General features: G+C 44.2%; 1 protein-coding gene across 1 annotated transcript in view; it reads left to right on the forward strand.

Moving 5' to 3' along the window:
- LOC137308286 (cytochrome P450 7A1-like) overlaps positions 1-12,662 on the forward strand; it is a gene marked incomplete at its 5' end in the record, with an annotated part of 37,115 nt that overhangs the window by 1,661 nt on the left and 22,792 nt on the right. The window contains one exon of the mRNA XM_067977103.1: positions 11,759-12,369. Coding sequence (XP_067833204.1) covers positions 11,759-12,369 — 611 coding nt within the window. The remainder of the gene's footprint in view (positions 1-11,758; positions 12,370-12,662) is intronic.

Genomic DNA, 12,662 nt, shown 5'->3' on the forward strand with positions numbered 1-12,662 from the left:
CATTGGTTGTAATCTTCCAGAATTCACTAGATTCTGGAAAGGTCCCAGCGGATTGGAAAACTGCAAACGTAACATCCCTATTCAAGAAGGGAGTGAGACAGAAAGCAGGTAACTATAGACCAGTTAGCCTAACATCTGTCATTGGGAAAATGCTAGAATCCATTATTAAGGAAGTAGCAGCAGGACATTTGGAGACTCATAATACAATCAAGGAAAGTCAACATGGTTTTATGAAGGGGAAATAATGTCTGACAAATTTATTAGAGTTCTTCGAGGAAGTAATGGGCAGGGTGGATAAAAGGGAACCAATGGATGCAGTATATTTGGATTTCCAAAAGGCATTCGATAAGGTGCCACATAAAAGATGACTGCACAAGAGCTCATGGTGTTGGGGGTAATATACTGGCATGGATAGAGGATTGGCTAACTAACAGAAAGCAAAGAGTCGGGATAAAAGGGTCATTTTCAAAATGGCAATCTGTAACTAGTGGGGTATCACAGGGCTCAGTGCTGGGGCCTTAACTATTTACAATATATATCAATGACTTGGATGAAGGAACAGAGTGTCTTGTGGCCAAATTTGCTGATGATACAAAGATAGGTGGAAAAACAAGTTACGATGAGGACACAAAATGTCTGCAAAGGGATATTGACAGGTTAAACAAATGGGCAAACATTTGGCAGATGGAATATAATGTGGGAAAATGAGAAGTCATCCACTTTCGGAGGAAAAATTAAAAAGCAAAATAATACTTGAATAGAGAAATACTACAAAATGCTGCGGTACAGAGGGATCTGAGTGTCCTCGTACATGAAACACAAGAAGTCAACATACAGGTGCAGCAGGTAATCCAGAAGGCAAACGGAATATTGGCCTTTATTTCTAGGGGGATGGAGTATAAAAGCAGGGAAGTCATGCTACAACTGTACAGGGTGCTGGTGAGACCACACCTGGAGTACTGCGTATAGTTCTGGTGCCCTTACTTAAGGAAGGACATACTTGCGTTGGAGGCAGTTCAGAGAAGGTTCACTAGGTTGATTCGGGGTATGGAAGGGTTGTCTTATGAGGCAAGATTGGAGTTTAGAAGAATGCGAGGAGATCTTATTGAAACATACAAGATTCTGAGGGGACTTGATAGGGTAGATGCTGAAAGGATGTTACCCTTCATGGGGGAATCTAAAACTAGGGGGCATAGTCTCAGAATAAGGGGTCGCCCATTTAAGATGGAAATGAGGAGGAATTTCTTCTCCTAGAGGGTCGCGAATCTTTGGAATTCTTTACCCCAAAAAGCTGTGGAGGCTGAGTCATTGAATACATTCAAGGCTGAGTTAGACAAATTTTTGATCAGCAAGGGAGTCAAAGGACATGGGAAAGGGCGGGAACGTGGAGTTGAGGTAAAAATCAGATCAGCCATGATCTCATTGAATAGCGGAGCAGGCTCGAGGGGCTGAATGGCCTACTCCTGCTCCTATCTCTTGGTCTTATGGGAGGGGAGGAAGAACAAAAGAGAAGGTGTGTGATAGGGTGGAGGGCAAGAATGATTAAATAACAAAAGGGATGATGGTGCAAGACAAGGAGGGTGGTAATGGGACAGGTTAAGAAACAAAAGAAGAGTTTAGAGGAGCTGTAAATGGCAATAGCAGAACCATTACCAGCATCTGCTGTCCAAAAAAATGGGAGCAGTGGTTATGATCTGAAGTTATTGAAATCAATGTTGAGTCCAGAAGGTTGTAAAGTGCCTAAACGAAAGATGAGGTGCTGTTCCTTGAGGAAACGTTAACTCTGTTTCTTTCTCCACAGACGCTGCCTGACTTGCTGAGCTTTTCCAGCATTTTCTGTTTTTATTTCAGATTTCCAGCGTCCGCAGTATTTTGCTTTTAACACATTTGGCAAACTGATAGTTGTGGCCAGATCAGAATACTCGCAACTGTGTCAGCAACTTAAATTAATGGAGCATTTAATTTTAAAGAAGAGATTTTTGTGATGGAGTTATGATATTATCATAGAAAGGTTACAGCACGGAAGGAGGCCATTTGGCCCATCAAGTCCGTGCCGGCTCTATGCAAGAGCAATCCAGCTAATCCTACTCCCCTGCCCTATCCCCGTAGCCCTGTAAATTCTTTCCTTTCAAGTACTTATCCAGTTCCTTTTTGAAGGCCATGATTGAATCTGCCTCCACCATGCCCTCGGGCAGTGAATTCCAGATCGTAACCACTCTCTGTGTAAAAAAAGTTTTTCCTCATGTCTCCTTTGGTTCTTTTGCCAATCGCCTTAAATCTATATCCTCTGGTTCTTGAACCTTCCACCAATGGGAACAGTTTCTGTCTAACTATTCTAACTGTCTAACTAGACCCTTCTTTGATTTTGAATACCTCTATCAAATCTCCTCTCAACGACTGTTCCAAGCAGAACAACCCCAGCTTCTCCAGTCTATCCACGTAACTAAAGCCCCTCATCCCTGGATCATTCTATTAAATCTCTTCTGCACCCTCTCTAAGGCCTTCACATCTTTCCTAAAGTGCGGTGCCTAGAACTGGACACAGTATTCCAGTTGTGGCCGAACCAGTGTTTTATAAAGGTCTTGGAAGTCCTGTTTAACAACCCATCCATCAGCTGGCTTATACACTAATGTGCAGATGACTGACACACCCTGAAGATGTCACCGATAGCAACCTGGAAGGATCCATACTTCAATACTTTTGTACTCTATTCCTCTATTTATAAAGCCCAGGATCCCGTATGCTTTTTTAACTGCTTTCTCAACCTGCCCTGCTACCTTCAACGATTTGTGCATGTATACCCCTAGATCTCTCTGTTCCTGTACCCCTTTTAGAGTTGTGCCCTCTAGATTATATTGCCTCTCCTCGTTCTTCCCACCGAAATGTATCACTTCACATTTTTCTGTGTTAAATTTTATCTACCACGTGTCCGCCCATGCCACCAGCCTGTTTATATTGTCTTGAAGTCTATCACTATCCTCCTCACTCTTTACTACCCTTCCAAGTTTTGTGTCATCTACAAATTTTGAAATTGTGCTCTGTACACCCAAGTCCAAGTCCTTAATATATATCAAGAAAAGCAGTGGTCCCAGTATAGTATACCACCCTTCAGTCCAAAAAACAACAGTTCACCAGTACTCTGTTTCCTGTCCCATAGCCAATTCTGGATCCATGTTGCCACTGTCCCCTTTATTCCATGGGCTGCAATCTTGATGATAAGCCTACCGTGTGGCACTTTATCAAATGCCTTTTGAAAGTCCATATACACCACATCAACTGCATTGCCCTCATCCACCCTCTCTGTTACTTCATCAAAAAACTCTATAAGGTTAGTTAAACACGATTTGCCTTTAACAAATCCGTGCTGGCTTTCCCTAATCAATCAATATACATTCGTCCAAGTGACTGTTAATTCAGTCCTGGATTATTGTTTCTAAAAGTTTCCCCACCACTGAGGTCAAACTGACTGCCCTATTGTTGCTGGGTTTATCCTTACACCCTTTTTAAATGAATTAAATAAAATCTGGAATTAAAATACTAGTATCAGTAATGGTAGCCATGAAACTACCAGATTGTCGTAAAAACCCATCTGGTTCACTAATGTCCTTTAGGGAAGGAAACCTGCCGTCCTTACCTGGTCTGACCAATATGTGACTCCAGACCCACAGCAATGTGGTTGATTCTTAATTGCCCTTTGAAATGGCCTTGAAAGTCACTCAGTTGTAAAATCTCGCTTAAAAAAAGTCATAATAAGAATAAAACTGGACGGACCACCCGGCATCAGACCACAAGGCACCAGACACGACAAAGGCAAACCAAGCCCAGTCGACCCTGCAAAGTCCTCCTCACTAACATCTGGGGACTTGTGCCAAAATTGGGACAGCTGTCCCACAGACTAGTCAAGCAACAGCCTGACATAGCCATACTCACAGAATCATACCTTTCAGCCAATGTCCCAGACTCTTCGATCACCATCCCTGGGTATGTCCTGTCCCACCAGCAGGACAGACCGACCAGAGGTGGCGGTACAGTGATATACAGTCAGGAGGGAGTGGCCCTGGGAGTCCTCAACATTGACTCTGGACCCCATGAAATCTCATGGCATCAGGTCAAACATGGGCAAGGAAACCTCCTGCTGATTACCACCTATCGCCCTCCCTCAGCTGATGAATCAGTCCTCCTCCATGTTGAACACCACTTGGAGGAAGCACTGAGGATAGCAAGGGCACAGAATGTAGTCTGGGTGGGGGACTTCAATGTCAATCAGCAACAGTGGCTCGGTAGCACCACTACTGACCGAGCTGGCCGAGTCCTGAAGGACATAGCTGCCAGACTGGGCCTGCGGCAGGTGGTGAGCGAAGCAACACGAGGGAAAAATTTACTTGACCTCGTCCTCACCAATCTACCTGTCGCAAATGCATCTGTCCATGACAGTATTGGTAGGAGTGACCACTGCACAGTCCTCGTGGAGATGAAGTCCCGTCTTCGCACTGAGGACACCATCCAACGTGTTGTGTGGCACGACCACCATGCTAAATGGGATAGATTCAGAACAGATCTAGCAGCTCAAAACTGGGCATCCATGAGGCGCTGTGGGCCATCAGCAGCAGCAGAATTGTATTCCAGCACAATCTGTAACCTCATGGCCCGGCATATTCCTCACTCTACCATTACCAGCAAGCCAGGGGATCAACCCTGGTTCCATGAAGAGTGTAGGAGTGCATGCCAGGAGCAGCACCAGGCATACCTAAAAATGAGGTGCCAACCTGGTGAAGCTCCAACTCAGGACTATATGCATGCTAAACAGCGGAAGCACCTGCTATAGACAGAGCTAAGCGATTCCACAACCAACAGATCAGATCAAAGCTCTGCAGTCCTGACACATCCAGTCGTGAATGGTGGTGGACAATTAAACAACTAACGGGAGGAGGAGACTCTGTAAACATCCCCATCCTCAATGATGGCGGTGTCCGGCACGTGAGTGCTAAAGACAAGACTGAAGCGTTTGCAACCATCTTCAGCCAGAAGTGCCAAGTGGACGATCTACCTCGGCCTCCTCCCGATATCCCCACCATCACGGAAGCCAGTCTTCAGCCAATTCGATTCACTTCACGTGATATCAAGAAACCGCTGAGTGCACTGGATACAGCAAAGGCTATGGGCCCCGACAACATCCCTTCTGGAGTGCTGAAGACTTGTGCTCCAGAACTAGCTGCGCCTCTAGCCAAGCTGTTCCAGTACAGCTACAACACTGGCATCCACCTAACAATGTGGAAAATTGCCCAGGTATGTCCTGTCCACAAAAAGCAGGACAAATCCAATCCGGCCAATTACCGCCCCATCAGTCTACTCTCAATCATCAGCAAAGTGATGGAATGTTTCGTCGACAGTGCTATCGAGCGGCACTTGATCACCAATAACATGCTCACCGATGCTCAGTTTGGGTTCTGCCAGGACCACTCTGCTCCAGACCTCATTACAGCCTTGGTCCAAACATGGACAAAAGAGCTGAATTCCAGAGGTGAGGTGAGAGTGACTGCCCTTGACATCAAGGCAGCATTTGACCGAGTGTGGCATCAAGGAGCCCTAGTAAAATTGAAGTCAATGGGAATCAAGGGGAAAACTCTCCAGTGGCTGGAGTCATACCTAGCAAAAAGGAAAATGGTAGTGGTTGTTGGAGGCCAATCATCTCAGCCCCAGGACATTGCTGCAGGAGTTCCTAAGGGCAGTGTCCTAGGCCCAATCATCTTCAGCTGCTTCATCAATGACCTTCCCTCCATCATAAGGTCAGAAATGGGGATGTTCTCTGATGATTGCACAGTGTTCAGTTCCATTCACACCCCTCAAATAAAAGGGAATCCAAAAGTCTTCTATAGGCATATAAATAGTATGAGAGTGGTGGGGCCGATTAGGGACCAAAAAGGGGATATGCGTATGGAGGCAGAGGGCATGGCAGAAGTACTAAATGAGTACTTTGCATCTGTCTTTACCAAGGAAGAAGATACTGCCAAAGCCACAATGAAAGAGGAGGCAGTTGAGATACTATATGGGATAAAAATTGATAGAGGTGGTACTAGAAAGGCTAGCTGTATTTAAAATAGATAAGTCACCTGGTCTGGATGGGATGCATCCTCGGTTGCTGAGGGAAGTAAGGGTGGAAATTGCGGAAGTACTAGCCACAATCTTCCAACCCTTCGGGGTGGTGCCGGAGGACTAGAGAATTGCAAATGTTACACCGTTGTTCAAAAAGGGATGTAAAGATAAACCCAGCAACTACATGCCAGTCAGTTTAACCTCGGTGGTGGGGAAGCTTTTAGAAACGATAATCTGGGACAAAATTAATAGTCACTTGGACAAGTGTGGATTAATAAGGGAAAGCCAGCACGGATTTGTTAAAGGCAAATCGTGTTTGACTGACTTGATAAGAGTTTTTTGATGAGGTAACAGAGAGGGTCGACGAGGGCAATACCGTTGATGTGTATATGAACTTCCAAAAGGCGTTTGATAAAGTGCCAAATAATAGGCTTGTCAATAAAATTGAAGCCCGCAGAATAAAGGGGCAGTGGCAACATGGATACAAAATTGGCTAAGTGACAGGAAACAGAGAGTATTGGTGAATGGCTGTTTTTCAGACTGGAGGAAGGTATACAGTGCTGTTCCCCAGTGGTCGGTACTGGGACCAGTTTTTTTTATATATATATTAACGACTTGGACTTGGATGAGCACAATTTCAAAATTTGCAGATGACACAAAACTTGGAAGTGTAGTAGGAGAGCTTTGATAGGCTGGTGGAATGGGCGGGCACGTGGCAGATGAAGTTTAATGCAGAGAAGTGTGAGGTGATACATTTTGTTAGGAAGAACGAGGAGAGGCAGTATAAACTAAAGGGTACAATTCTAAAGGGGGGTGCAGGAACAGAGAGACCTGGAGGTATATGTACACAGGTCATTGAAGGTGGCAGGACAGGTTGAGAAAGCGGTTAAGAAAGCATATGGGATACTGGACTTTATAAATAGAGGCATGGAGTACAAAAGCGAGGATGTTATGTTGAACCTTTTATAAAACACTCCAATGGAGTTTGTGTCCAATTCTGTGCACCACGCTTTAGAAAGGATGTGAAAGCCTTAGAGAGGGTGCAGAAAAGATTTACTAGAATGGTTCCAGGGATGAGTGACCTCGGTTACGTGAATAGACTGAAAATGTTGGGATTGTTCTCCTTAGAGGACATTTGATAGAGTTATTAAAAATCATGAAGGGTCTAGACAAAGTAAATAAAGAAAAGCTGTTCCCACTGGCGGAAGGGTCATGAACCAGAGGACACAGGTTTAAGGTGATTGGCAAAAAAACCAAAGGCGACATGAGGAAAAGCTTTTTTGCACAGCGAGCGGTTAGGATTTGGAATGCACGGCCTGAAAGGGTGGTGGAAGCAGGGTCAATTGTGGCTTTCAAAAAGGAATTAGATAGGTACCTGAAGGAGAACATTTTGCAGGACTATGGGGAAAGAGCAGGGGAGTGAGACTAGCTGGATTGCTCTTGCAGAGAGCTGGCACAGGCTCGATGGGCTGAATGGCCTCCTTCTGTGCCGTAACCATTCTGTGATTCTATGATTCCTTTGAAGATGCTCCTTAAAACCTACCTCTTTGACCAAGCTTTTGTTCCACGCAGCCTGAGTAACTCAAAGTCTTCGATTTGCCACATCTCATTATAAGAACCTGTTAGAGCTGAGCATCATGGGCAGCAATGTTGGACGGCTGCTCTGGCGATGGGTTCCCCATCTTCATTTTCCTCCTCATCCTCCTTTTTTTTATTCATTCATGGGATGTGGGCATCGCTGGCAAGGCCAGCATTTATTGCCCATCCCTAATTGCCCTTGAGAAGGTGGTGGTGAGCCGCCTTCTTGAACCACTGCAGTCCGTGTGGTGAAGGTTCTCCCACAGTACTGTTAGGAAGGGAGTTCCAGGATTTTGACCCAGCGACGATGAAGGAACGGCGATATATTTTCAAGTCAGGGTGGTGTGTGACTTGGAGGGGAATGTATTATTCCCATGTGCCTGCTGCCCTTGTCCTTCTAGGTGGTAGAGGTCGCGGGTTTGGGAGGTGCTGTCGAAGAAGCCTTGGCGAGTTGCTGCAGTGCATCTTGTAGATGCTACACACTGCAGCCACAGTGCGGCGGTGGTGGAGGGAGTGAATGTTTAAGGTGGTAGATGGGGTGCCAATCAAGCGGACTGCTTTGTCCTCATCTTCAATGTTTCCGCCGCTGAGGATGCTTGATGAGTGTATTCGACCTCCTCCACCTGTAACCCTCTCTGCTGCGCTATATTGTGCAGGACACAGCACACGACAATTATTCTGAACACCCTCGCTGGTGAGTGCTGAAGGGATCCCCCATATCTATCCAGGCACCTGAAACGCATCGTCAGCATTCCTATGGCTTGCTCAGTGACACACCTCCTGTACGGAAGAGGTCTGGAATGTTGGACTAGCGCAAAATGAATGAATGATGACATTTGCCAGGGAATCTGGCACACACCTGCAGAAATCTCTTCCAGTGGTCGTACACCAGCTGTGCATTGATGGAGTGACAGCCCTTTCGGTTTATGAACAGTCCTGGCTCCTCGGATTTCTATCTGTCTGCAATTGATTGCGCCCTGCACCCTTGGGAAGCCAGCCAGAGAGTTGAAACCTACTACCCTCTCAATCTGGCTGTTATCATCGCGGGGGAAGTTCATATTCATAGTTCCAAGTTTGCTGACGACACAAAACTAGGTGGGATTGAGAGTTGTGAGGAGGATGCAAAGAGGCTTCAAGGCGATTTAGACAAGTTGAGTGAGTGGGCAAATACATGGCAGATGCAGTATAATGTGGATAAATGTGAAGTTATCCACTTCGGAAGGAAAAACAGAAAGGCAGAGTATTATTTAAATGGTGATAGATTGGGAAATGTTGATGTACAAAGGGACCTGGGTGTCTTCGTACACCAGTCACTGAAAGTAAACATGCAGGCGCAGCAAGCAGTTAGGAAGGCAAATGGTATGTTGGCCTTCATTGCAAGAGGATTTGAGTACTTGAGCAAGGATGTCTTAATGCAGTTATACAGGGCCTTGGTGAGACCACACCTGGAGTATTGTGTGCAGATTTGGTCTCCTTACCTAAGAAAGGATATACTTGCAATAGAGGGATGCAGCGAAGGTTCACCAGACTGATTCCTGGGATGGCAGGACTGTCATATGAGGAGAGATTGGGTCAACTAGGCCTGTATTCACTAGAATTTCGAAGAATGAGCGGGGATCTCATTGAAACGTATAAAATTCTGACAGGGCTAGACAGACTGGATGCAGGGAGGATGTTTCCCCTAGCTGGGGGGTCTAGAACGAGGGGTCACAGTCTCAGGATACTGGGTAGGACATAGGAGGTGAGGAGAAATTTCTTCACTCAAAGGGTGGTGAACCTGTGGAATTCTCTACCACAGAAGGCTGTGGAGACCAAGTCACTGAATATATTTAAGAAGGAGCTAGATAGATTTCAAGACACAAAAGGCATCAAGGGGTATGGGGAGAGAGCAGGAATATGGTATTGAGATAAGAGAATCAGCCATGATCATATTTAATGGCGGTGCAGGCTCGAAGGGCCGAATGGCCTACTCTATTTTCTATATTTCTATGTTTTTGAGCATACCATTTGTCTCCCCCGCCTACAAATTCCTCCTTTTTCCTGCCTCCAACTCATTGCCATATAAACCGCTTTGAGATGTTCTTTTTAAATAAATATAAGTTGTTTCTGAGTATTCAATTAGCTTATTCAACTCACAGGAAACCCCTGTGATTTCCATCAATGCAAATCAGTGAACCAAACTGCTCTAAGTTCAAAGAATTATCACTTCACTGGAAGTTAACATGTGGTGAACTTTTAATTGAAAATGGAACAAAAGCAGTTTAAAATTTGAGACATGAGGCAATATTGTGAGCTGAGCATATAAAGCAGATCAGAATAGCTGATTTTATCTTTTCTTCCCTGGACACATGCAGCACGAAACAAGAACCATCTGTGCGTTAAAGACAGCTTTCATTTGAAGATTGTGGTTTAGAAAGCAATTTATTACCCGCAAAGTGATTTTTTTTTGTTTATGTTGCGATAAATGCAACGCTCATAAATAGATACTCTCATACATAGATAAATGTGCTACCATAAGTAAGAATACTGATAGTAAATATTGATTTCATTTGATTATCCTGTATAATGAATAATGAATTCAAAGTTCTCTAGATTCAGGAACTGTCCCTCTAGATTGGAAAATTGCACATGTCACTCCGCTTTTTAAGAAAGGAGTGAGAGGGAAACCGGGGAATTATAGACCAGTTAGCCTAACATCTGTTGTGGGGAAAATGCTGGAGTCTATAATTAAGGATAGGGTGACTGAACACCTCGAGAATTTTCAGTTAATCAGAGAGAGCCAGCATGGATTTGTGAAAGGTAGGTCGTGCCTGACAAACCTGATTGAATTTTTTGAAGAGGTGACTAAAGTAGTGGACAGGGGAATGTCAATGGATGTTATTTATATGGACTTCCAGAAGGCATTTGATAAGGTCCCACATAAGAGACTGTTAGCTAAGTTAGAAGCCCATGGAATCGAGGGAAAAGTACGGACTTGGTTAGGCAATTGGCTGAGCGAAAGGCGACAGAGAGTAGGGATAATGGGTAAGTATTCACATTGGCAGGATGTGACTGGTGGAGTCCCGCAGGGATCTGTCTTGGGGCCTCAATTATTCACAATATTTATTAACGACTTAGATGAAGGCATAGAAAGTCTCATATCTAAGTTTGCCGATGACACAAAGATTGGTGGCATTGTAAGCAGTGTAGATGAAAACATAAAATTACAAAGCGATATTGATAGATTAGGTGAATGGGCAAAACTGTGGCAAATGGAATTCAATGTAGACAAATGTGAAGTCATCCACTTTGGATCAAAAAAGGATGGAACAGGGTACTTTCTAAATGGTAAAAAGTTAAAAACAGTGGATATCCAAAGGGACTTAGGGGTTCAGGTACATAGATCATTGAAGTGTCATGAACAGGTGCAGAAAATAATCAATAAGGCTAATGGAATGCTAGCTTTTATATCTCGAGGACTAGAGTACAAGGGGGCAGAAGTTATGCTGCAGCTATACAAAACCCTGGTTAGCCCGCACCTGGAGTACTGTGAGCAGTTTTGGGCACCGCACCTTCGGAAGGACATATTGGCCTTGGAGGGAGTGCAGCGTAGGTTTACTAGAATGGTACCCGGACTTCAAGGGTTAAGTTACGAGGAGAGATTACACAAATTGGGGTTGTATTCTCTGGAGTTTAGAAGGTTAAGGGGTGATCTGATCGAAGTTTGTAAGATATTAAGGGGAACGGATAGGGTGGATAGAGAGAAACTATTTCCGCTGGTTAGGGATTTTAGGAGTAGGGAGCACAGTCTAAAAATTGGAGCCAGACCTTTCAGGAGCGAGATTAGAAAACATTTCTACACACAAAGGGTGGTCGAAGTTTGGAACTCTCTTCCGCAAACGGCAATTGATACTAGCTCAATTGCTAAATTTAAATCTGAGATAGATAGCTTTTTGGCAACCAAAGGTATTAAGGGATATGGGCCAAAGGCAGGTATATGGAGTTAGATCAGAGATCAGCCATGATCTTATCAAATGGCGGAGCAGGCACGAGGGGCTGAATGGCCTACTCATGTTCCTAAAACAATGTTCCATTCTGTCTGTTACAGGCATTTGATCATGCAGACTTTGCTGATGCCAAATATGGAATAAGTTATGAAGCGATACATCAAATCTTCAACAAGACCCTACAGGGATTCGCCTTGGACCCTCTGATCTCAAGTATGATGGAAAATCTCCAGTTTGTAATTTTACAGACCAAGTCATTATCAGACTCTTGCAGCTGGTCCACAGGATGCCTTTATGCATTTTCATGCAGGATAATGTTTGAAGCTGGGTACTTAACAATGTTTGGAAAAAATGAAAAAGCAATGAAACAAAATAATACTGCAAAGATAGAGGCACAACATACTGCCATTCAGTCTGTCATGGAGAAGTTTAAAGTGTTGGACAATGTATTTCCTGCTTTAGCTGGCGGTGTTCCATTGTTGTTTTTCAAAGCTGCCAAGGAATCAAGAACGGCTCTAGCACAAGTATTGTTGCATGAAAACTTAAGACAGAAGGACAAAAAATCTTTTCTCACAGAGGAAAGAATGAACCTTCTTGATAGTTCACCTATACTTGAAGAACTCAGCAAAGGAAAAGCTCATATCGCAATGCTGTGGGCTTCACAGGCTAATACCCTTCCTGCTACCTTCTGGAGTATTTATTATTTAATAAGGTACTGTTACTTACAAAATACACAGTACAAGTTTGATCAATATGTAGTGATTTTAAACCTGAATATTCTAAACACAAAAATCTTCTATTCATTGATATACAGGGGGAAAGAGATTTGATTTAATGTAGTTACACAAAATTACATAGAACGGATTAGAAACTACGCCATGGAAACAGGCCTTTGGCGCAACCAATCCATGTTGATGTTTATCCTCCACGTGAGCAGTAGTCCTAATAACATCTGCCTGCCCTGTTCCCATATCCCTTTATCCCCCTTTCCTTCAACCACCTTTC

Source organism: Heptranchias perlo, chromosome 3 (assembly GCF_035084215.1).
Source record: "Heptranchias perlo isolate sHepPer1 chromosome 3, sHepPer1.hap1, whole genome shotgun sequence".
NCBI classification, from domain to species: Eukaryota; Metazoa; Chordata; class Chondrichthyes; order Hexanchiformes; family Hexanchidae; genus Heptranchias; species Heptranchias perlo.